Raw genomic sequence first — 26,857 nt, 5'->3', positions numbered from 1 at the left:
GATATCACAGACCTTGTCAATATCCGAGTGAAGCACATCATTAGTAAATGCCTGAGTGCTGAAGTGTCTCATGGAGTGCTTCTCAATCAATTTAGGGGGGGCTTTGGGTCTGGCTGATGATCTCACTCCAAAAATGAAGGAGTGATCACTAAGGTTATTACCCAGAACACCAGTCAGTGTGAAATTGTGAGGGGCATTTGACAATAGGACGTCAAGCAGAGATAGACTGGTCCGGATTTTTTAGGTTGGGTCTTGTGGGGACATTATCTGATTATCTGAACCGGCTCTGGGCCTCCGCGAGGTCGACTCGGCCTCAAATGATAACCTGGTGCGGTGTGTAGTAGATTAGGGAGACAAAGGTGGCCGGGTGGGTGTGGTGCTGGCCACTCACCGCCTAGAGCCTGTGTGGGCTACACGGGTGAGCTTTGTCTCTGCACGACACAGAGCAGTGAGCCGCAGCCCACGTGACTGAGTTGAAGGCGAGCAACTCCACAGGTGTCTCAGCTCGAGAACTAGACACCCGACACATTGTTTAATTTTCTGTGGTTCTTTCGATAAAGTCACGTAGATAGAAAAAAAATAATGACAATAAAAGAATACAAATTCATATGAAAATAAAGTGACAAAAAAATTATTATTTGTAAAAAAATTATATCTATGTGACTTTACCGAAAGAACCATATAATATGAATCCCTGCAGTCACGAAAGTTTTAAGTCAAAATTTAATAGTTTAATTAAATATTTTAACGATTTAAATAAGCAAGAAAAAGTGGAGCTGAAATAATAAAATATCGTGGAGCAGAGAGGGTAGAGGCAACCGAATGAGAACAAGTATTCATACTGGTGGAATCCGATGAGCTATAAAGCTCTTTTTCACCGATGTCCAGTCGGGGCAGGTCAGAACGTGACAATAACAACAAGCAATACAGAAACACGACAGGAGTACAAAGTGTAGGAAAGGTAGACAAATCACTTCGAGACATATTTATAGAGATAAAACTACAAATAATTTTTTTCATACCAGATAAGTCCCCAATGAACTATTAGATATTTTTTCATACGCGACCTGGCGACAAATGATGGCTCAACTTAGTTACTCATCATCATCATCACCACATGGAAATGTACAGCAGCAAAATAATCAAAATAATTTAGACGCAACGAGTTTACAAGCAGCCTTCCCCTACGAGTTCAGTTGAGACGACGAGGTGAGTTGAGATATTGAGGTGAGTTCAGATGAGGTGAGGTGTGTGAGGATAGGATTTTAGACGAGGCGACGTGTCATCACATTCCAGGGCGTTTCATCTGATATGCAAATTAAACCGAAAGTGTTTGTACCGTACTTCCCTTTCTCACATTCACGAGGCTTGTTTCTGTTTTTGTGCCTCATGCGCGGCCAGCTACTGCCTGAGCTCCAGCCAACGCCCCTCTCTGAGTGAAGCCACAGGGCCATGGCGAGTGGGGCTTCCAGTGATAGCGAGACTCCAGGGGAGTTGACCTGCCCCATCTGCCTGGACGCCTTCCGTTGCCCCTGCACGCTCAGCTGCGGCCACTCGTTCTGCCTCAAGTGCATGTAGGGCACCTGGGATGCGGCAGAGTCCTTCTCCTGCCCGCAGTGCCGAGTGACCTTCCCTCAGAGGCCCAAGCTGAGCAAGAACTTCACACTCGCCAACCTGGTGGAGAAGCGCAGTGCTGCAGAGAAAATGGCCACTGTGGTCTTGTGTGACTTCTGCAACGATGGCACGACCGCTGCCTTGAAGACCTGCCTCAAGTGTGATACGTCCTACTGTGTGACTCATGTAAAGCCTCATCAGGAGAACCCGAAGTTCAGTGACCACGTTCTGGTGGATCCAGGCACGAATCCTGAAGAACGCAAGTGCAAGACGCACAGAAAGAAGATCAAGTTTTACTGCCGACAGGACAAGAGCTTGGTCTGCACAACCTGCACCATCGCAGGAGACCACAAGGGTCACGATGTGGCTACGCTGGAGGATGAGCGCAAAACACGGCAGGTGAGACGGTCTGCGCGTGTGAGCGGGAGCTTCTCCTGCGTGAAGTCAAGTACGAACTGAACAATGATATCCAAATAAATATATAATTCCTCTCTCAGCTTCCCATTGTTTCTTCAAATTTTAACAACCATGATTTAATATAACGCATGCTGAGGTAGTCATGGTGCAGATATAATACAACAACATGTTATTATCAATCCTGTTATATGACAAGTTGATAAATGTGCTCTTAGTATATTTAATAAAAATAAATATATTTAATGCGTACACTGTGTTCTCAAAATGACGTGAGTGCAGAGACTGTGGTTCGTATACAAAAAGTGGTTTGTGGTAGAGGGGAGCATTCCCTAAAATTTTAATGAAATGTTTAACGACTGGGACTGCGTGAGCTGCAGTGCTCACCGCTTTGGTCGCCTCGTGCCGGTCCGTGGCAGTTTAGCGCCACACTCTACAGCAGCTATCGGGTCACTGGACTTGGCGTTCCAGAAATGTCACGTGATTTTCACAGACCAAGTATTTCGTGACCGTATTTATATTTTCATCACGATGCTTTCTACCGAATTTCTCGGACACTCAACAGTGACATGGCAGAGCCTCATTGTACCATGTAAAACTAAACTAAAAATATTTTTTATTTTACCAAATGAAGCTCAATGACCTATGTAGCTCTTTTTCAGAGGCAGCCTGGCCACAAATGACAGCTCAACGAAGTGGCTTATCACGTCTAAATGTATGGCAACCAAACACTCAACACGCACCTTTCTAAATGTGGACAGAAAAACCGAAGGACCCAGAGAAAAATCCATACGACATAGAGAAAGACATGCAAACTCCATTTATACAGGCATCAGGTGCGGGTTTGAACCCACGACCTCCTGTATTTGCCGGCAAGGCAGATAACATCTCGCCACTCCGGTGCCCTGTTCACCCACTACTCAGCCCCGCTCACTATTATGGGAGCCCCGCGTACTACCTAGCCCCGCCCACTATAGTAGACCCGCCCACTACTCTTGTAGCCTCACCCACTGCTCAGGTAGCCCTGGTAGGCCTGTCCACTGCTTGAGATGCATTTTAAGGTTGTCACGGAAACGCTCCCTTTGACCTCCGGGGGCACGTTATCCATCACTGGGCTGGGAATAGAAGATTTGCTTAGGAAGCCTCAAGTCATTCATCCTTACAAGGTGACCTACCCATCTGAGTTGATACTTTATCATGATGGCCTCTATGCTAGATGAGTTTGATCGCTCCAGGACACTGATATTAGTTTGTCTTTCTTCCTATGTGATGTTTTCTATTTTCCTGAGACAGTTGATGAAACATTTCGAGAGATTTTATGTGTTTACAATAAGTGGTCCAGGTTTCTGCAACATATAAGAGGGTTGGAATGATTACATCATTATATAGGCCACTTTGGTCTTCATGGTAATGTTGTGGTCTTCAAAGACCCTGTTCTTAAGTTTGCCAATGGCAGCACTAGCTCGGGAAATCCGATGTTAGATTTCATAATCAATTAAGGCATTGCTAGAGCGATGGCTGCCTAGGTATGGGAAACTGGGAACGCTTTCTAATATTGCATTGTTGGTAATGATTGTAGGGGGTTGTCGGTGTCCTCCCGGAGCTTGTTGAAAAATAATCTTTGTTTTGCTGGTATTCAATGTTAGACCCATCTTGCTGTAAGCATCTCTAAATATGTTGACAATGACCTGAAGGTCAGCTTCTGAGCAGGCACTGACTTGGGCATCATCAGCATATTGGAATTTAATAACAGATGTTTTTGACTTCGCTCTGAAACAGTTAATGTTGAATATGTTCTCGTCTGTCCTATATGCGATATTTATGCCTCTGGGAAGTCTGTTCTGTGTCAGATGACACATTCCCGCCAGGAAGATGGAGAAAAGAGTTGGTGCAATAACGCAACCTTGCTTCACACTGGTCCTTACTTCGATTGGCTCTGAGGTTTCACCATCAGAGAGGATGACAGCCTTCATACCGTCATGCAACAGACGGAGAACGTTAACACATTTTGTTGGGCAGCCATATCTCAAAAGGATTCTGCATTGTGCATCACGATTAACATAATCGAAAGCTTTAGTCAAATTAAAGAAGGCCATGTACAATGGTAGTCTCTGCTCCTGGCACTTCTCTTGGAGTTGACGGGCTGAGAAGATCAAGTCTGAGGTTCCCCTGCCAGGTCGAAAGCCACTCTGCGATTCAGGAAGGAGTTTTTCAGCAAGTGGTAGAAGTCTTGATTTAAAGCTTTCGTGATTACAGGGATTCATATTCATGGTTCTTTCGGTAAAGTCACGTGACTTTACCGAAAGAACCAACAATATGGTAGAAGTCTGTTTAGTAGCATTTTTGCCAGTATTTTTCCAGCGGTGGCAAGAAGAGAGATTCCTCTGTAGTTGTCACAGTCTGACTTGTCACCTATTTTGAAGATGGTGACAATGATGGCATCTTTCAGTTCGTTGGGAAGGTCTTCATCATTCCAAATCTTGGCCATGAGGGAGTGCAGGTGTTCTAGTAGGAGTTGTCCTCCATGTTTGTAAATCTCAGCAGGAATCTGGTCTAGCCCACTCGCTTTGTTCTCTTTCATCTGCTTGACAGCTTTAGCCACTTCAAGCATCGTTGGTTCTCCAGCTAAATCCTCAGTGGTAGAGTGTCGCGGAATCTCACTGAATATAAAAGCGTCTACAACAGCGTTCCAGTTGAACAGAGTGTTGAAGTGTTCCTGCCAGCGGGAGATGATAGCATTTTTGTCTTTGAAGATGTCTGTCCCATCCTTAGACTGAAGTGGTGCAAGGCCCTGTTTTGATGGTCCATATAAGACTGGTTCCTTTAAAAAATTCGTGGGTTATTGGAATCTGCAAGATGTTGTACTTCTTCTGCTTTGTTTCTGAACCAGTTGTTCTTCAGTTCCTAGATTTTAGTTTGTACTTCCGATTTGGCCTCCTTATATTATTGTTTTTTCTGTCTAGACTGTTTGTGTTGTTGCCAGGCGATGAATGTTTTCTTCTTCTTGTCAATGAGGCTTGTTATTTCTTGGTCGTTGTCATCAAACCAGTCACAGTTTATCCTTCTTGTGTAGCCAATGGTGTTTCCTCAGCTGGTTATAACTGCCGTCTTGAGGTGTGTCCAGTACTCATGAACATTTCCTGAAGCCTGGTTGATGCTGAGTCTTTGAGCTAGTTCTTTCAGTCGGTCCTGTACTGCTGGGTCTTTAGTCTGATTACATTGAGTCTTTTCCTCTGTAGTTTTGGTCGGTTGATGTGTTTGTGGTTTAGTTTGAGAGTCATCACTGTTCGAATTAGTCTGTGGTCAGTCCAGGAATCGTCTGCATTGATCATGGCACGAGTGACATCTGTGCTGTCAAGCTTCCTGACAATCACGTAGTCCAGTAAATGCCATTGGTGTGATCGAGGGTAGCACCAGGAGGTCTTACGGCTATTCTTTTGCCGGTATAGGGTGTTGGTGATTGTCAGGTCGTGCTCAGAACAGGTTGTAAGAAGAAGGTGACCATTGGAGTTGGGCTTTCCAACTCCCTCTTTACCAATAACACCGTTCCACATTTGATGGTCTCTCCCAACTCGAGCATTGAAGTCGCCGAGGAGAATCAGCTTGTCAGTTTTTGGTATACTCTGAATTATTTGGTTGAGTTGGCTGTAGTAGGTCTCCTTAGTGTCTTCTTTAGAGTCCAGTGTTGGTGCATAGGTGCTGATGATGGTTGCATGTTGGTCTATTGCGAATTTCAGGCGTAGGGTCATAAAACGCTCATTGATACCAATTGGGAGCTCACATAAGCTGTTGATGAACATGTTGTCGATTGCAACTCTACACCATGCAGGCGTCCATGCACTGGATTACCCTTCCAAAAGATGTAGCCTCCACTTAGCTCGGTCAGTTGGCCTTCATCCACCAGATGGATTTCGCTGAGGGCGGCAATATGGATATTAAATCGTCTCAGCTCACGTGCCACAAGAGCTGTTCGGCACTCTGGACTTTGCGAGTTTGGGTTTTTTGCGAGGGTGATGACATTCCAGGAATTCATGTTGAGGTTATATTTATTTTTGTTTCGACCGCAATTATTGATGCTCCCTCTGGTCGCGATAAGCCAGACAGGATGTTGCTCGGCAGTCTATGTTTAGGGCACATTTTCTAGCCTCCTCCCCATTTGGGGTGAGCAGAGTGGATCCTCGTGGGCTTCTCAGTCACAGCTACAGCTGCCAGGATGCACTCCTGCTTAATCCGAGTGCATGACGACCTTATAAAAGCTGCCACCTTGGTGCTGGATTGTGACTAGGATCTTCTAGCTGCATAGGCCTGCCCCGCTTGCCACTTGCCAATCGCCCAAGGGCTTTGGGTGTGTAGTGTGGTGGTGCGATGGCACATCTTCCCTGGAGGGTGTTAGTGCGTGAAATAATTTACGTGCAGTGTCTATTGCACACCAGCTACCGCACGGGGCTTACCCAGGAATCAAGCCTGGATCCAGTGACGAGACAGAAAACCAAGACGATTAAAAGGCTTGTCCTGAAGCACCAGACATCCAGTGTCTTCTCCGTCATATGCCGTTGGCCAACTTAACCGTAGCTCATCTACCCCACCGAGGTGGGCCGTTGGCCACTTGGTATCCACCCAGGATTTTATCAGGGTTTACTCCCTTAGCCTAAGTGGCTAACCAGAGCTCCGTTAGCCAGCGTGTTTCCAGTTGAGTCCAGACAGGCCTTCTTGGTTACCGAAGTGGCGCAGGTGGTCGAACCACCCACCATATTTCGCCATGTATGGCCATCCTGTACTTTACCTGTTACCACCTCTCACAACATGGACTACTCAGCACCGCATACTACTCAGGCAGCCACACCCACAAAGCAGGAAGCCAAACCCACTACGCAGGTAGCCCCACCCACTACATGTTGCCCCAACCACTATGCAGGTAGCCCCACCCACTACTCGGTTAGCCCCACCCACTACTGGGTTAGCCCCGCCCACGACTTGGGTAGCCCCGCTCATTACTCGGGTAATCCCACCCTCTACTCCAGTAGCCACGCGCACCGCTCAGGTAGCCCCACCCACTAAGCAGGTAGCCCAACGCACGATGCAGGTAGCCCCACCCACTACATATGTAACCCCAACCACTACGTAGGTACCCCAACCCACTACGCAGGTAGCCCCACCCACTACTCAGGTAGCTCCACTTACTACTCAGGTAGCTCCACCCACTACTCAGGCAGCCCCACCCACTAAGCAGGAAGCCCAACGCACGATGCAGGTAGCCCCACCCACTAGATATGTACCCCCAACCACTACGTAGGTACCCCAACCCACTACGCAGGTAGCCCCACCCACAACTGTATCCCCACCCACTACGCAGGTAGCTTTTCCCACTGCTGAGGCAGCTCCACCCACTACTCAGGTAGCTCCACCCACTACTCGGGCAGCTCCACCCACTACTCAGGTACCCCCACCCTCTAGGTAGCTCCACCCACTGCACAGGTAGCCCGACCCACTACTTAGGAAGCCCTGCGCAAGTTTGAGCTCCTCGTGAAATCAGTTCCCTTCAGCCCTTGCTCCCCCAGCCTCCATCGCTGCACCAGGGCTACTGCCCCCGTCACTGTGGAGGGTTCGCGTGGGGCGGGATGAGAGGGGACGCTCAGAGAGTGGGTGGAGTCTCCCCTGGTGACGTCTCTCACAGAAACAAGTGGAAGAGGAGTTGCGGGTGGTGCAGGAGAAGAGGAGGGAGGTGGAGGAGTCCGTGAGGCGGATGGAGGCTGCTCTCAGGGACGTGCAGGTACAGCGTCTGGGCCGGACTGTGACCCCGTGACTTAACTCTGAGTAGTATTTGTGATGAAGAACAACTCCATTCATTCAGGTGGACTACCATTGGCTCTGAACACGTTGTGGGTCTAAAGACACAACAGTCAATCCGCCTCAATAATCAGGACGAGTAAAGAGGTGGTTCTCATCTCCACTGAAAAACTCAATCAGTGGTAGAAATTCCACATTCCCATATCTCCATGCAACTTACCACTTCAAGGTCTTGATTTAAAGCTTTCCTGGCTGCAGGGATTCATATTCTTGGTCATTTCGGTAAAGTCACGTAGAAGGGAAATAATAAAATAATATAAATATAAAGCAATAAAATTATCACGACGTTTCGACTGCAACACAAGCAATCATCATCAGGTGATGATTGCTTGTGTTGCAGTCGAAACATCCAGAGACTTTGTATTGTTTTATATTAATATTTTTTTATTATTTCACTTCTACGTGACTTTACCGACATAACCAAGAATATTCTTCAAGGTCTGTTATCTATATGGGTCAGATGAGGTGGTACGTACCTCTTATCCAATACTCTGGTGGCAGAGTTGGTTGATCACACACAGATTGTTGTACACTCTTTTAGTGAAACCAATCAAGCGTTAGAGTGGCCAGGTGCCAGTATTGCAAGTGGTTTCATGATCCCCTCTCTTCATCCATACATGTGTTTTTTTCTCACATTCAAAAACTGCATTTAAAGAGGAATTGGCCTAATTTCCCATATCATTAAGACTCTGCTTGTTGACGGCAAATTACAGATTTTTATTCGCTTCATATGAAGATAAACAAAGCATCGTCCTGATAGCCTTGCGCAATAAGAATGGCACAAACGCTAAATGTACTCATGATGGTATTTGATTATTTCATTGCCTCACAGCCCCCACCTGTTATGGCGAGTCGTGCTGTAGTGAAAATGCACAGTGGCGTTATCAGAGGCAGAGAAAGAAGGAGGCCTCAGTGCTGCAGACTCGTATCATTGTCTGGACACCTTCAGAGTTGCACTCGGGTCACACCGACCTGAATGTCATTTCACAAAGGATCAGACATTTAATGAACAGAAGTGGCATTTGTTTCTCTTTGCAGGCATCCATGACAGATCAAAAGGCCTCAATCTCGGTCAGATTCACCCGCGCGAGAGCAGCGTTGGATGCGGAGGAGAAGGCGGCTTTAGAGCAAGCGGAGCAAAAAGGGTGCGAGCTGCTGTCGGAGATCGAGAAGAAGATCGCTCACTACCAGCGCGAGATCAGCGAGCTGCAGGCAGTAGCCACTCGCCTGCAGACCCGAGCGCAGGAGAGTGACTCGTTCGCGTTCCTGCAGGTGATGAATGAGTTACCAGTGTCGCAATTGGCTCAGAGCCCTCTCACCAGCAGCAGAAGAAGGAGGCTCCTGAATGAGAGCTCGCATCTCATGGGCTTGAGAACACAGCTCCACTCATGGATTCCCATTGCAGCTCCAGTTGCTGTCATTTGGAAGGCCAGCTCGTATTTTCTCATTAAGTTGGTTTCATTTTGATTTAAAGCTGTCGTGACTGCAGGGATTCATATTCTTGGCTCTTTCGGTGAAGTCACGTAGAAGGGAAATAAAATAAAAACAATAAATCGTTTTGTTTTATACATTTTTTATTTTATTATTTCCCTTCTACGTGACTTTACCGAGATAACCAGTAATATAAGTTGGTTTCATTGTGAATATAAACTAAATGGTATTGGAATTGCACTTTTTAAATCAACCCTACAACAATGTACACGGTATTCATGATTATCATCAGCCATGATCTATCCACTGATGGATGAAGGCCTCCCCAAGCCATTGCCACATCTCATGATGCCGCGATGCAACAATCCACCAGCGCCTGCTCACGAGCCGATGTCATCGCTGCTTCTTACTTTGTGAGCCTCCTCTTGTTCGTATTATGGAAGCTAAAATAAATACGAGGTCTCATACACTTATTAATTATATCATTGTGTCCTGAACATCACTTCTACAAGACCTGCACCATGTGCATTGGTAACGCCAGAAACTTCAAGTCCCAAATTACTCAACACAGATCAATATCAACCGGTTTCATTCTGAAATATTTGCCCTGCAATTCAGTGTTAGCCCTCATGGGGGTGGCGAGATGGTAACTACGTCGCCGAGTATACCGTAGGTCGGGGACATCACTATATATTTGTAATTTGCATGTCTCTCTCCATGGTCGCATGGCTTTTAATCGGGTCCTCCAGTTTTTCCCTCCACATCTGGAAACGTGCGTTTAGAGGATTGGGCTGTTATACATTTCTACGTGATGAACCACTTTGTTGAACTATCAGTTGGGGCCACGTCGCTTCTGAAAAAGAATCATATAGCTCCGTGGACCTTTCCTGGGAAAAAAAATTTGTAGTTTATAGTTGACTATCAACAAGTCTCACTGACATAATTTCCCCGTAAGTTAGTGTTGGTGATCATTGGGTCATAAGCCAAGACTTTGGGGTTCATATTCCACAGACAGTTTTGCAGTGGGAACTCCATTGAATGCAAGGGAATCGAAGTAGAGTCATAGTAATGCATCTCTCTCCCACAGGGGCACCTGGAGGAGACACGCAGGTAAAAGACGACTTTCACTCACGGCTCGACACACGAAAAGATGGGATTGAGTGTGAGGCGTGGGCAGTGAGACATTGGCTGTATGTGATGATGCCGTGTGGTGAAATTGTGTGTGGTGATGTTGCGTGTGAAGATGCTGTGTGTGAAGATATTTTGCGTGATGATGCTGTGTGATAATGCTGTGTGATGATGCTGTATGTAGTGATGCTGTGTGGTGAAGTTGTGTGTGATGATGCTGTGTGATGATGCTGTGTGTAGTGATGCTTTGTCTGATACTGCGTGGTAATGCTGTGTGATGGTGCTGTGTGTGATGATTCTAAGTGTGGTGATAGTAATGCTGTGTGATCTTCTTAGGTTTTTTCGGTAAAGTCACGTAGAAAGTTATTTTATTTTACTTTCTACGTGACTTTACCGAAAAAAACCTAAGAAGATGATTCCTTGCAGTCACGAAAGCTTCAAATCTTGAATTAATGCTGTGTGGTGATGTTGTAAGAAGTTGTGATGAGTTATTATGCTTTCTATGATGAGTCTAGATGTGATGGAGCTGTGATGATTCCACGTGTGATGAAGCTGTGATGAGTATCTATGTAATGGAGCTTTGATGATCCTGTGAGTGACGATGCTCAATGTGAGACAGTGGCCGTGTCTGCTCTGCTTTCACAGGGCAGGGAGGGTTACTTCAGCTCCACCCTCAGCTCGCAGCCAACAGGACATTGCCTCACTTCAAGTCCTGGAGACAAATGCAGTCAAACTCCTGTGTGAGTTCTTCAGTTTGAATCATGGGTGATTGGGTGGTCTTGACAATAAATTATCTCCGTGTGTGTGCACGAGGTCGACTCAACCTCAAATGAGTACCTGGTGTTTTGTGAAAACATCACCACTAGGGAGACAAAGGTGGCCAGGTGTAGTGCTGGCCACCCACCCCCTTGTTGGCCGTGCCAGCTTTTAAAGGTGATGACTTTTCTGACAGTGTGTTAAGGCTACACAAGGGATTTTAGTCTATGTTTATATCCTAATCTAGGACCCGACTGATCAGAGCCATGATACTCAGTGTGGTGTTTTTTGGTAAATAATAAGCATTACCAGTCTTGGGTAATTGCGATATTGAGATGCGGTGTGTGCCTGTGAATATCTCTATGCATCTGTAGGTGGGGTTAGCGATGGCAAAGTGGTTAGCACACTGCACTATAAACCCAGTTTACTGGGCTTGATTACCTGCCATTGCTAACATCAGTGGCAGGTGATATCGGATCCATTCCTCCGCCTCTGCTAGGCAGTTTCAACCTCAAATGAGTTCCTGATGTTGGTAATGGTCATAATGATGGTGATAGTGGTTGTGATGAGGATGGTGGTAATGAAGCTGATATTACTGATAATGTGAGTGATGTGAATGGTGATAGCATTGGTGATGGTTTTGGTCGTGGTGATGGCAGTGATGGTCGTGGTGATAATGATGGTGACATTGATGATAATATAGTTGGTGATGGTTGTGATGATTTTGCTGATGGTGATAATGGTAGTGATGGTGGTATTGAGGGTTTCGATGGTCGTTGTGATGATTATAATGATGCTGGTCGTGTTGTTGGTGATAGTGATGAAGATGTTAGATGGTGATTTGAAGCTTTCGTGACTGCAGGAATCCATACTCTTTGGTTCTTTTGGTAAAGTCACGTAGGTAGAAAAATAAAAAAATAAAAATATATCACGACGTTTCGATAGCAACACAAGCGATCGTCCGCAGGCAGAATAAAATATCCAGCAGTGGAACTGCTGAACCAGCGAGAGAGCTCTTATACCAATGTTATATATGTGGCGATGTGCAAGCAAGCGCTTGCCTCACAGCGTAGTTGGCAGCACCGCAGCTTGTTTTACACATAGAAATGACATTAACTTACTAATTCCCCTAATTTCCCTGCCTAATCACTACCATCAACATAGTGCTAATCTCCCATTAACACTGCTGTTGTGCGCGGATGCGGGGATGATACTCTTATGCGGCGACGGAAGCACATTTCATGCTAATCTCTCTCCCTAATCTCTCTCTCCATAATTTCCCCCGTTAACACAACTGACGTGCTTGCGTCCGGGGATGGAATTCCTTTCCAGCTCAGACCCCGCTTGCTTGCCCACCGCCACATATATAACCTCGTGCTGTAACAGCTCTCTCGCTGGTTCAGCAGTTCCACTGCTGGATATTTTTTTCCACTTGTGTTGCTCTTTAAACGTCATGATATATTATTTTTTGTTTTATTTAAATGTTCTACCTACGTGATTTTACCGCAAGAACCAAAGGGTATTTTATATGGTGGTGATGGGAACTGGTGATGGTTGAAGTAATAGTAGTGATAGTGGTGATGATTATGTTTGTGATGTTGCTGATGGCGATAGTGATGTTGGTGATGTTCATCATATTGATGATGTTGGTGGTGATTTAGGTGTTTTTTGTGCTGTGATGGTTGATGGTGAAGATGATGGTTGATGATGTTGATGTGGTGAATATAGATGGTAATGGTAATGATGGTGTCGTGTAGTTATGTTGTGATCGCTGTTGTCACAGACGGATGCTCACCGACTATGGACACAAACTCAGCTCATAACCAACTCCAGATCTCCTCGGAACTCAGGACGATAAAGTGGACCGGTGTTTCCCAGGGCCGCCTCGATCACCCACACCGGTTTGATGGCTGGTCACAAGCCCTGTGCTGTGAGAGCTTCTCGTCGGGCCACCACTACTGGGAGGTGGACGTGGGGGACGCGCGGTGGTGTCGGGTTGGAGTCGCGTACGGGACGATCCCACGGAAAGGGGGTGGTGCTGGATTGCAGCTGGGACGGAACGATGCATCCTGGTGTTTAGAGAAATGTGACAACAGCTTCTCAATGGTTCATGGTGGAGTGGAGACTGGACTGTCGGTGAGGGGGGCCCCCTCCCCCCGCAGAATCGGGCTTCACCTGCATTGGGAGGGGGGGTTCCTGGAGTTTTATCTCGCCGACTCCATGGAGGTGATCCACGAGGTCCGACAGAGATTCTTGCAGCCTCTCTACCCTGGGATGTGGGTGGGGTATTGTAATGAACCATTGAAGATTGTGGATTTGAGTCGTGCATCCTGAGGATGAGGAATATTAGAACCCCAAGAAACTGAGGCGAAAACCCAAGAAACTGATGAAAGGGGGGATGGTGAGGAGAGGGTGAAGTGAGGGTGAGGGGAGATTAGAGGGGAAGGTGAGGGAAGGGGACAGGTAAGCGTGGAGGGTGAAGGGTCAGGAGGGGTTGAGGAGAGGAAAAGATGGGAAGGAGGGGGTAGAGGCGATGGTGAGGCAAGGTGAGGGTTTGGGGAGGGTGGGGTGATGGGAGGGTGAGGTGAAAATTGAATGAAGGGTGAGGTGAGCATGGAAGGGGAGGGTGAGGGGGGAAGGACAGGTTCAGGTTAGTGTAGGTGAGCGATGTCACCTGTGAAGTACAAATCGCCGGTGTAGAAGTTTGAGGGATTTTAATGAAATCTGAGTGGGGAATCAGCGCAGCCCCAGAGTCCATGTGGCCGCTCCTTCACCTGCAGTGCGCGCTCGCGTTACCACGCCCCATCATCCCTGCGATTCACCATCATCACCCCATCATCACTATTATCATCACCACCATCATCCCCATCAACACCACCATCATTGTAATCACCAGTCATCACTACCTCCATCATCACCATCATCATTGCCACCATCATGATCATCAGCATCATTGCCATTACTCCATTTTAATCACTATCATCACCACCACTCTATCATCATCAATATCATCACCAACATCATCAACATCATTATCCCCATCATCACTACGACCACGACCATAACCATCATGAACCACCATCACCACCAACACAATAAACACCATAATCATCACCATTATAACGTCCATCACCATCATCACTATCTATACCACCATCATCATCACTACCAACACTGCCACGATCATCACTACCATCATCGTTACCACCACCATGATCACCACCATCATCATGACAATCACCATCATTACCATCATCATCAACACCACAAAAAACACCATAATAATCACCAATATCACATCCCCCATCACGACCACATCATCACTATCATCACCGTAAAACCCACCATAACCGTCATCATTATCACCATCTCCCTCATCACCATCACGACCACCACAATTATCATCACCACGACCATGATCAACACCATCGTCATCATCACCACCGACACCACCACCATTATCACCATCACACTTCTTACCATCACCATCACTACAATCATTATTACAATAACCACCAATACCATCATCACCATTTCACCATTTTTACCACCACTACCACCTTCATTACAATCATCACCATCATCATTACCATCAGCATTACTATCATTGTCACCAACATCATCATCATTCCTCCTTCGCAAAACCCTTCTCTCCACAAGAAACATTAAAGACATAATACACACCACGTACTTTCTGCACTTCCCCCCCTTCTCTCTCCCCCCCTGCAGCTGATCTCTCAGATCTCTCCAAGTGCTGCCGCGGGGTCCACTTTCTGCCCCGCCCCCTCTCTCCCCCCTACTGCCGAGGCCTATACAACCTCGTGCCACGGCAGGTCTCGCCTACTTCAGCAGTTTTTTTCTTGCCGTGGTTGTCCCACCTGATGACGATTGCTTGTGTTGCGATCGAAACGTCGTGATCTCTTATTTTTCTACCTACGTGACTTCAGCAAAAGAACCATAGAGTATGGATTCCTGCAGTCACGAAAGCTTCAAATCAAGATTGACACCACGTATTGTTTTACTCATCCCATCAGTCGCAGGCACGGCCTTCTGGGAGTTCCTAATTGAAGTGGCATTTGGTTCAACGCAAACAACACTCTGGGCAGGTTTTGACATTCAGTGTCTCATCAGCAGCAGAGTCAGGCTCGCGAAAAGCAACTTACTTCACAACGTACGTAGCCAACGTACGTAGCCAACCGTGCAAATCGGAGGTGCAATTCTGGCGAACAGCCCAGATGTTCATAGGCAAGGATCGATTCAGACGTTCAGTGTCTCATCAGCAGTAGAGTCAGGCGTTGCTTAAACCAAGGCTCACACAGTTTTGCTGACTGGATTCCTGGCCGCCTGTCTGTATGTATTGTATGTATGTTGAAATTATATTGCAATGTATGTAACCAACTGGGCTAATCGGAGGTGCGGGGGAAGGACAACAAATTAAACACAAAAATAAGTTCTAAGTAAATAGTTTGTGAATTTAGATTATTTAAAAGTGCAGAGATCCAGTGGCTTCATAATAATGTAAGGAAAGGCGTTCCAGACGGCTGCAGAAGCAGCACCTCTAACAGCGCCACACAATACGGTGACCGTCTTTGTTCAATCCTGCAATAGGACTATAACCATTACTGTACGGAAATGTTAATAAGTTTTGATTACTGAATTCCTGGCTGCCTACCTGGCTTCTTGGCGAGCGGGCGAGCAAGTGGTGACGTCACGGCACGCATCTGCGGGATGACGTCACCACTGCACCCCACATCCTTGAGCCAGGTTCCTGCATAGTGCTGATATCACAACCCTCTCTCCCTCCCTAACCACCATTCACTCCAGTGTGTGCATCCCACGCAAATTAGTGGGATGCAGGGGCGGTTTCTTCATTAGGGCGATTGGGCGACGCACCACCAATGTCATTCAACCACAGAGTTACGCTAGCCGTTACTGTGCCTCTGGATATAGTCCAATCAGCATCATGTCACGTTCTGTGGAGTACCGCCTCTTTTTGGGCGATTTCACTCTGGCTGAGAATCGCCCAGAGTGTTCCCATAGACTTACATTCAAAGATGTTTTTTTTCGAACGGCGGGCGCTCCAATGCATTCTCTATGGCTTCCGGGAGGGCTCGCACTAACGTGCTTACGTCATCATACGTAAGCACGTTTCAGTCAACAATATTATTTGTCGCCACCTAGTGGAATCTTTAATAAAAGAAACGGAGTGGATTGTAATAATAGTGAGTATAGAAACAAACAAGATGTATTGTAAGAGTCACTTTATTTTTCATTAATATTAAAGAAGTGAAGTTGCCTTTACATGCTTAAGCTCTTAATTTATCCATTGCATGGGTGGACCTTATCCTTATCAATCATCCAGACATTTGCCTCCCCTGAGAGATTTTGCAGGAGCCGCCACTGGTGGGATGAGTCCTCACACTATCATATACTCTGCAAACTAAAAATTAATTTTGCTGGCTGGATGGCTGGAGGGAGAGACGGAGGGATGGACAGTCAGGTACAAAGGCCGTGCGGGCTGGTCGTGTTTGGTGAGAAAATAAAAATGTTCAATATAAAATCGAAGGTAAAAAAATCCACACAGCACGTGTTATTGTCTTGAGTATTTTTGTTTATACAAAGTGACTTTAACCTACAGTCTATAGAAAGCAATACACGTACAGCGACTGGATCGAATTTGACGTGAGTTTGTGTGACCAGACCTCGCTGTATCTGATTCAATTCAAATCCTATTGTAATGCTCGTTCTGTCTATCAACAAAAATGTGCAAAGTCTGCTGCACGGTGAACTGAAGAGTTAATGCATTAGCACTTTGGTAGATTCACTCAGACCGAAAGACTCACCACACAGAGACACATACTCACTCACAACGCCCCATTGACTCATCACATAGAGTCTGTGATGAGTCTATGGGGCTGTGTGTGTGTCTATGGGTCTATGTCATAGACCCATAGACACACACACAGAACCATAGACCTCACACAGAGACCCAAAGACTCACTCACACAGAGACACAGACTCACTCAGAGGCACCCATAGACTCCGTCACAGAGACCAATAGACTCACTACACAGATACCCATAGACTCCCTCACACAGAGGTCCATAGACTCATGACACGAAGACCCATAGCCTTACACAGAGACCCATAGAGTTACACAGAGACCTATAGACTCATACAGACACCTATAGACTCACAAATATACCTATACACTCACACAGAGACCGACAGTCGGTTCAGCCGCCACTGCTGCTGTAGTTGTTGTTGATGTTGTTGCTGTAGTTGTTGATGTGGTTGTTGTTGATGTCGTTCCACGGAGATGTTGAGGCCTCGGACCATCGTGGGTCAGGGCTCTAGACGGCTTCCCTGCACGCATTGCTGGTGCTGTGGAGCACAGCGGAGGCACGGGAGCAAGGCCAGAGGAAGTGTCATTGGTGGTGGTGGTGTACACGTGTCTTGTGTGTGTAGACATGTCTGTGTGTATACACGTGTCTGTGTGTGTAGACATGTTTGTGTGTGCGTGCATGTGTCTGTGTGTGTCTCTGCGGGGAGCGGTAGGGTAGCGGTTAGCGCGCTGCGCCATAAACCCGGCGACCGGGGTTCGATTCCCACTCACGGCCAACACCAGTGACGATTATCTGAACCGATCCTGGGCCTCCCCTAGGTCGACTCACCCTCAAATGAGTACCTGGTGCGATGTGTAAACATCACCACTAGGGAGACAAATGCGGCCGGACGTGGTGTTGTCTACCCACCCCCTTCGTGTGCCGTGCCGGCCTTCATAGGTGCTCACTAACAAAACTTACTCCGACAGTCTAAGGCTATACGGGGGATCATTGTACACGTGCCTGTGTGTGTACACGTGTGTCCATGTGTGTGTGCACGGAATGGGGAGCGGTAATGTAATGGTTAGCGCGCTGTACTAAGAACCTGGCGACCTGAGTTTGATTCTAGCTCAAGGCCAACACTGATGACGATTATCTGAACCAGTCCTGAGGCTCACCTAGGTCGACTCGGCCTCAAATGAGTACCTGGTGCAGTGTGCAGTGTATAATAGTTTATAGTCGGGTATAGTTGTGTATTGTGTAGTGTTTAGTAGTGCATAGCAAAGTTTATAGTAGTGTATTGCGTAGTGTATAGCAGTGTATAGTGTAGTGTATAATAGAGCGTATAGTAGTGTATCATAGTGTAGTGTATAGTAGTGGAATGGTTCGATAGAGGCGCACACACTGAACTTGGGAGGCAACACTATTTATTCTTAACACAACGGGTAACTCTTAACACCGACCTATCCTCGCTAACACACATCATCACTCACTAACAGTGACGCTCTGATACGACTCGCGTGGCCAAGCCAGGAGGGCTACTGGTTGGCCACGCTGACTTGAGGCTTGACTCTTCTTCTTCACAAGGCGTCTTCACGAGGCATCTTCATCCAGGACCCGAGCAGCCCCGCACCAGGTGCGGAGCCGCTTATATGTGCCTCGGCGTGTCCGGGCCACACCCCGGGCACGCCCACCTTCAATAACTTTCGAGAAAGTTCTTCTTCTGACCACGTGGCCCCCAGGGTGCCCCCAGCCCCCACCTTGATCCGGTCACGTGTCCAGTCGGGTTCATGCAGATTGCCACGGCCTCACACAACCCCCGCGGTACTGATCCACGGCCTCCAGAACCCCCCGATCCGGCTGTGATGTCATTCCCGCATGCAGACATAGTGACGTCATGTGTGTGTGCGTGTGGACCCACGCGAGGTAGTGACGCTCCCCCTGGTAGTGACGTCACGCGTGTGTGTGTAGTGACGTAACAAGTCACTACAGTAGTGTATTGCGTAGTGTATAGCAGTGTATTGTGTAGTGTATAATAGTGTAGTGTATAGAAGTATATAGTAGTGTATTGTGTATTGTATAGTGTAGTGCAGAGTATATAGTAGTGTAGTGTATTGTGTCACATGGTACAAATAAGTGGCAAAAGAAAATACACCTGCATAGGGAAAGTGGGTGATTTAAATTTAGAAACACCTGCAGCAAACAAGGTGTCAATCACCACCAGAGACTAGAGGGTGAATGGAGGAAGACCCCAGGCCTCTTCACTCTTGAACTCCAACCAGCAGGGAACGAGAGTGGTACCCAGAAACCGGCCACGTTTCCAGCTTGGACACCCGGTGGGGAGCAGGGAAGGGGCAGAGGAGCACAAGGAGGCCGCCTCTGACACCTCCCTATGGTAGAAAGGAGCCAGGAGGCGCCGGCTCGCTTCCTCTCCTCCTCCGACGACGGTGTCAGGCTGGCGGTGGAGCTCGAGTGGCCTGCTGAGGTGACATCTGTTGAGGAAGTACTGAAAGCGATCCAGAGTCTGAGGGAGGGTGGCGTTTGTGCACAGACTGCCCTACATGACGTAACAATAGTCTGGAACACTGGACGGGTTCTGCAGGATTGGAAGGATACCCTGGTGGCCCCCTCTTTAAGAAGGGGGACCGCACAGACTGTAACAACTACAGGGGCATCTCACTACTTAGTGTGCCGGGAAAGGTCCTGGCAAGGATTATTCAAAATCGCCTTGCTAGGCACGCGGCTTTCTAGGCAGGAGAGGCTTGTGGAGCCCCAATGCCGTTTCAGGAAAGGGCGGTCCTGCACATGCCATATTTTCTGTCCGTCTGCTACAGCAGAGGTGTAGGGAATTCCAACAAGACCTACAACTCTGCTTTATTGACCTGATCAAGGCCTATGATACCATCAGTAGGTTCTCGGTTGTTCTTCGTGCTTTCGAAGTCCCTGACCATCTGCTCACGATCATTAAGGACCTTCATGATGGTGAGCGGGCCCGGGAAAACAACGTGGCCGGGAGTCAGAGCCTTTTCCTGTACACCTTGGGATACGACAGGGATGTCCTCTTGCTCCCACATTATTTAACATCTATTTTGACCACGTAGTTCGTGAAGCCTTCAATAGCTGTACCGGAAGAATTTCCATCTGGTCAAGATATAATGGGAGGCTGATCGATGCCTGGGTGCGGTCAAGGGATGACTCCCTATTACTCAACCATGTTACGTATGCCAATGATCTGGTGAATGCTGCTCAATCAGAGGAGGAGTTGGAGGCGCTGATGCTGAACCTGGAACTTGCCACCGGGAGTTGGGGCCTTACCATCAGCCCCACCAAAACTAAGCACCTGCCTGGGTATTTTGTATCATAGGACACTCCACCCCCACAACTCCCAATTGGTGATGGGGCAGTTGTGGAGAGAGTGCAGAGTTTCCTACACATGGGCAGTGTGCTCATGACCGGCTCCGGTTTAACAGCAGAGGTCTCACTCCGAATCAGTCAAGCGGCATTATCTTTTCATTGGTTGCGTATCGCTGTGTGGGAGCTAACTTCAGTTCAGTTCATTGATTAGGTATAGCCCTGTGAGCCATTCGGCTCTTGAATCGGGTGCAACCGCAACAAACAAAAACAGGAACAAGAAACATCTTAAAGTGACTACGTGCAACAGAAAAATCCAAGCAAAAACAGCAAAGTCTTCCAGATAAAGCACCGTATATCAATGCTGTGTGCAAGAATCCCAGTGGGATGCAAGTCAAACAATAACAACCTTATGACAATTTAGATTATCAGTCTAACTCTGTACTACAACAAACAAATATGGCTAAAACCAGAACCTTTTCGAAATCACCAAAAGAAAGCTACAAAAACAATTTAACAGTGATCATAGGAACTGTGATTCCAATTTAACAATAAACGATACACATAACATGTACGAGCAAACTTTGCAACCATAGATGGCTGCATGAGTCACTGCATAACAGCAGGAGTATCAGTAGGAATATCAAATATTTTTTAATGTATCTTCAAAGATTAGCACACTATAATCAAAACACAAGATGTTACTTTGCAGCGGTCATCCGGAGCGATACATTTGATTTCAGGCCACTGAATAGCAGTGGCAGCTAGGAGTGTACACAACTCCTCTAGAGCAGTTTTTAGTTAAGATCTCATAGGTAGTGATTCAAGTTGCAGTTTATTGGAAATAGCATTCCAGACCCTGGCGGCATCAATAGCAAAGGCCCTTGCTCCAGTATTTGTACGGCAAATGAGCGAGGCCTTAGGTCAAATTTGTTCTTTGAAACAGAGAGGAGATCCAGCAGGTAATCTGCAGATTTTTTGTCGTCATAATCATCATGAGATGCGTATGATGACTAACGAAGGCGGCGTCTTTTCATAGACAAGCAGTACATTGCACACCATTTGGTGGCAAAAACGTCGTCTTCCTCATGCTCACATTTCCCTCATGATGCAAATTATGACCAACGAAGGTGGCGTCTCTCGCTCCGCACGAAGCTTCAGGTCTTCTCGGCCACAGTCATTCCCTTCCTTCTCTATGCTTGCGAAACGTGGACCCCCCTGATGGAGCATCTTCTCCGGTTGGGAACATTTAGGCTGGCCTGCCTACGATCCATCCTGGGTTTAACCAGGCTGGATTGTGTTAGGAGCTCACAAATCCTTAAAAGATCTGGACAAGGCCCCATCGTTGAGCTCCTACGGCAGGCAAGGCTACGTTGGCTGGGCCATGTAGACCGCCTGCCCAGCCACCACAGGCCTAAACAGCTTTTGTTCGGCCGGATCGAGGGGGATAAACGGGTGCGGCACGGGCTAGAAAAGAGATGGAGTGATGTGGTACAGGAGGATGTGGAACTGAGTGGACTTGCTGATGACTGGAACCAGCGGTGTCAAGATCGGCCTCTGTGGAGGAGGCTCGTGAAGGACGCTACTGGGCAGTTGGAGGCAGTCGCCCTCCAACAACAACGGAGGGCGGAGTGACGCTCATAACAGCAAGCGGAGAGCCGGGTGGCTAAAGCACAGCAAGTTGGCACAGTAGGGGGCACAGGTGGTGCATCAGCCAGTCGTCTCAGTCAGTCGACCCGTGGCATCTGGGTCTGCGCCGTGACCTCCTGCCAGCGGGCGTTCACGTGGTAGCTTCAAGGTGCACATGGCCTGGCACAAGCGTCGTGTTGACGTCACCGCCACTTAGTGGCGAATGGCGGTTGTTGTTGTTGATAGTGATGATGATGGGGTGATGATGATGTTGGTGATGGTGACGATGGTGCTGATGGTGAATCGCAGGGATGAGGAGGCGTGGTGAGGTGAGCACGTACTGCAGGCAAAGGAGCGGCCACACGAACCTGCGACTTGTGCTGCACCGGCGACATCTCTCATGTCCGCCAACCTGAACCTCACTCTCCCCCCTCACCCTACCCCTCCATGCTCACCTCTCCCGTCCCTCAATTTTAACCTCACCCTCCCCTCACCCTCACCATGTTTGTTTGTTGTAGTACAAAGTAAAACTGATGGCCTTAATCTAAGTTGTCTTGTGGTTGTTGTTGTTTGACTTGCATCCCACTGGGATTTTTGCACACAGCTTTCTGAAATGTTTTGCTGTCTTTTCTTGGATTTCTGTTTGCACTCAGTCACATATTCACTTTAAGATGTTTTTGTTCATTTTTTTTGTTGCGGTTGCATCCGATTCAAGAGCCGAATGGCTCACAGGGCTATACCTAATAAATTAAGTTGAACATAACCTCACCCTCCGTTCCACCTTCCCGTCACCCTCACTTCGCCCTCTCCTCACCATCCACCCTCTCCACCGTTTATTGGGTTTCTATCTCTCTTCATCCTCAGGATGCACGACTCAGATCCACGATCTTCAATGGTTTATTATAAATATGCACACACATCCCAGAGTAGAGAGGCTGCAAGAATCTGTGCCGAACCTCGTGGATCACCTCCATGGAGTCGGCGCGGTAAAACGCCAGGAGGCCCTCCTCCCAGTGCAGGTGAAGCCCGATTCTGCGGGGGGAGGGGGCCCCCCTCACCGACAGTGCAGTCTTCACTCCACCATGAACCACTGAGAAGCTGTCGTCACGTTTCTCTAAACACCAGGACGCGTTGTTCCCTCCCAGCTGCTGTGCAACAAGATTCCCTTTCCGAGGGATTGTCCCGTACGCGAATCCAACCCGCCACCATCGCACGTCCCCCACGTCCACCTCCCAGTAATGGTGGCCCGACGAGAAGCTCTCACGGCACAGGGCTTGTGCATGGCCATCAAACCGATGTGGGTGATCGGGGCGACGCTTGGAGGCACGGACCTCTGTCATTGTCCTGAGATCCGAGGAGATCTGGAGCTGGTGATGAGCAGAGTTTGTGTCCAGAGTTGGTGAGCGTCCGTCTGTGACAACAGCGATGACAACATCACTACCGAACAGCATCATCACCATTATCCACCATCAACATCACCAACCATAATGTTCAACATCACCAATTGCATCACAAACATCACCATCACCAAGCATCCTCACCATCAATATCGATGACAACAACATAGACATCACCATCACTACCATCATCAACACTGTGAACATCAACAACATCACTATCGCCATCAGCAACATCACAACCATCATCATCACCACCACTAGCACCATCACAAATAATCACCACCACCATCACTACCATAACCTGGACCATCACCATTATCCCCATCACCACCATCTCTAACATCTTCATCACCATCACCAACGCGACCAGCATCATTATAACCATCATAACGACCATCAAAACCATCCTCACCATCACTACCATTACCACCATAACCAATATCATCACTACTTCCTTCAGCGCCATCAGCAAAACTATCACAAACATCACGACCTATATTATCACGAATGTCACCATCATTACCATCACCACGACCATCACTGCCATCACCACGACCCACACCATCACTCGCCATCACCATTCCATTCACTCACATCAGGATAATTACCAACAACAACAACCACCATTCGCCACTTAGTGGCGGTAACGTCACCACGGCGCTTGTGCCAGGCTATGTGCATGTTGAGGCCACGTGAAGTGTAGAACGCCCACTGACAGGTCATGGGGCAGACCCAGGTGCCATGGATCGACTGAGATGTCTGGCCGATGCACCACTATCATTACCACCATCCTCATCACGACCACTATCACCATCATTATGACCATTAGCAGCATCAGGAACTCATTTGAGGCTGAAACTGCCTCATAGAGGCCCAGGACTGGATAAGATATCACTTGTCACTGATGTTAGCCATGGCTGGGAATCAAAGCTAGGAAACTGGGTTCGCAGTGCAGTGTGCTAACCACTATGCCACCACTCCCCCCACACACAAATGCACAGACACATTCACAGGCACACACTCCATCTCAACATCACAATTACCCCAGACTCGTAATGCTGAATATTTACACAAGAACGCTACACTGAGTCTCATGGTGTTGTTAAGTAGGGTCCTGCATTGGGATTTGTAAGATCCCCTGTGTAGCCTAAACAGACCATTGGGGCAAGTGCTGTTAGCGAGCATCTATGAAGACCGGGACGGCACACGAGAAGGTGGGTAGCCAGCACCACGCCCGACCACCTTTTTTCTCCCTAGTGGCGATTTTGTTTAAATACAGGGTCAGGTTCCAGAATGTGAACAAAGATAAATATTCCCCGTGTTGCCTTAACAGACTGTCGGGGCAAATCAGCACCTTTGAAAGCTGTCACAGCAAATGAGGGGCTTGGTGGCTAGGACTACGCTTGACCACCTTTGTATCTCTAGTGGTGATGGTTATACACAAAACTAGCTAAGCATTTGAAGCTGAGTCGACAACGTGCACACACATGGTGATAATTTATTGTGAAGATGGCCTGATCACCCATGTTTCACACTGAAGAACTCACACAGAAATTTGGCCACAGTTCCTTCGGTGCCGTTAAGCGAGGCAAAGTCCTCTTGGCTGGGACCTGAGTGTGGAGCTGCTGTAACCCTCCCTACCCTGTGAAAGCAGAACAGACATGGCTACTGTCTCACGCAGAGCATCGTCACTCACAGGATCATCACAGCTCCATCACATAGACACGCATCACACAAGCATTACTCACATCACAATTACATCATCACCACATGGCATTACTATCACCACACATAGCATCATCACACACATCACCATCAGACAGCATCACACAGCTTCACACACCACCACACACCACCATCATCATCACACAGCTTCAACACACACCATCATCATTACACAGCACCATCAGACAGCACCACCACACACATCATCATTACACACAGCATTATCACACGCAGCATTACTATCACCACACATAGCATCACATACAGCACCATCACACAGCATCACCACACACAGCATCATCACAGACACCATCATCACACATTATCAACACACACAGCATCATCACGAACACCATCCCCACACACAGCTAATGTCTCACTGCCCGCACCCCACACTCAGTCCCATGTTGTCGTGTGTCGAGTCGTGAGTGATAGTCGTCTTTACCTGCAAGTCTCCTCCAGGTGCCCCTATGGGAGAGAGAGAGATGCGTTACTGTGACTCTACCTCCAATCCCTTGTGATCAGTGGAGTTCCCACCGCAACACCGTGGGTGGAAAATAAACCCCAAAGTCTTGGCTTATGACCCTATGATCACCAAAAATGACTTACGGGGCAATATTTCAGAGTTAGACAGGTTGATAGTCAACCATTAACTACAATTTATTTTCCAGGTAAGGCCCACGGAGCTACTTAGCTCTTTTTCAGAAGCGACCTGGCCACAAATGATAGCTCAACGAAGTGGTTCATCTCGTGGAAATTTAACGCAGCCCAATACTCTAAATGCACGCTTCAAATGTGGAAGGAAAAACTGGAGGACCCGGAGAAAAATCCATGCGACCATGGAGGGAGAAATGTAACTCCAAATATATAGGGACGTCAGGGTTGGGTATCCCAGGCGAGCTAGTTAACATCTCGCCACCCCCCTGAGGACCAGCATTCATTTGCAGGGCAAATATTTCAGTGAGACTGGTTGATATTGATCTATGTAGAGAGAAACGTAGGACTAGAAGTTTCTGGAGTTACCAATGCACATGGTGCAGATCTTGTAGAAGTGATGTTCCAGACTCAATATCATTAATAAGTGTATGAGACTGTATTTATTTGAGCATCACTAATGCGAACAATGAAGTTAGCGCATCCAAGTGGAGGTACACAAAGTAACAAGTAGAGATGAAATCTGGTCGTGAGCAGGCGCTGGTGGATTGTTGCATCGCGGCACCATGAGATGTGGCAACGGCTTGGGGAGGCCTCCCTCAATAAGTGAATAGAATATTCATAATATAGGTTTTTGGGTCAGATCGCGTTTTTTTAACAGGACCCTGTGGGGTGGGCTGGTAGGAATAATACTTAGTACCGGTACAAAGATATCGACCGGGTATAGAGGAGTTAAAGAAAAAATTACTGTATTCTAGTGTAACGTTAATTAAAAGTGTTTGTTTTGACAAGAAACGCTTAGCGAAGCCTTCTGCACTAGGCCTCGCGAAGCCTTCCCTGCAGTAGGCCTCGCGAAGCCTTCTCTGCAGTAGGCCTCGCGAAGCCTTCTCTGCAATAGGCCTTGCGATGCCTTCTCTGCAGTAGGCCTCGCGAAGCCTTTTCCGCAGTAGGCCTCGCAAAGCTTGGTGCACTAGGCCTCATGAAGCCTGCCGCACTAGGCCTCGCGCCGTGCTTTTCGTGCACAAATAAGGCGATTAAATGTATCTTGTCTCTGTGTTAATAAATGTATCTTGTCTCTGTGTT

The 26,857-nt window shown here is 47.6% G+C and overlaps 1 protein-coding gene and 1 pseudogene across 6 annotated transcripts in view; one reads left to right on the top strand and one right to left on the bottom strand.

Annotated features, from left to right (window-relative positions):
* The window catches only part of LOC144737445 (E3 ubiquitin-protein ligase TRIM62-like), a 132,472-nt gene that overhangs the window by 50,658 nt on the left and 54,957 nt on the right, over nucleotides 1-26,857 (bottom strand). For 2 of the 5 annotated variants that reach the window (XM_078620149.1, XM_078620150.1), the window contains exons 11-12: nucleotides 25,566-25,588; nucleotides 18,426-23,406 (exon numbers count right to left, since the gene is read on the bottom strand). The exons of the other annotated variants lie outside the window; for them this stretch is intronic. In XM_078620149.1, the coding sequence (XP_078476275.1) occupies nucleotides 22,856-23,406; nucleotides 25,566-25,588 (574 nt within the window). In that variant the 3' untranslated portion in view covers nucleotides 18,426-22,855. Of the gene's footprint in view, nucleotides 1-18,425; nucleotides 23,407-25,565; nucleotides 25,589-26,857 lie in introns of those variants that run through there. 5 annotated transcript variants of the gene reach the window in all.
* LOC144737455 (E3 ubiquitin/ISG15 ligase TRIM25-like) lies at nucleotides 1,371-13,629 on the top strand (annotated as a pseudogene). Its single transcript, XR_013588984.1, has 6 exons — nucleotides 1,371-2,013; nucleotides 7,703-7,798; nucleotides 8,914-9,147; nucleotides 10,394-10,416; nucleotides 11,080-11,174; nucleotides 12,974-13,629. The product of XR_013588984.1 is annotated as an E3 ubiquitin/ISG15 ligase TRIM25-like (transcript).

Source organism: Lampetra planeri, chromosome 69 (genome assembly GCF_965212315.1).
Source record: "Lampetra planeri chromosome 69, kcLamPlan1.2.h2, whole genome shotgun sequence".
NCBI classification, from domain to species: Eukaryota; Metazoa; Chordata; class Hyperoartia; order Petromyzontiformes; family Petromyzontidae; genus Lampetra; species Lampetra planeri.
Note: the sequence above shows the minus strand (reverse complement) of the source record. Positions and strands in the feature narration are given on the sequence as shown.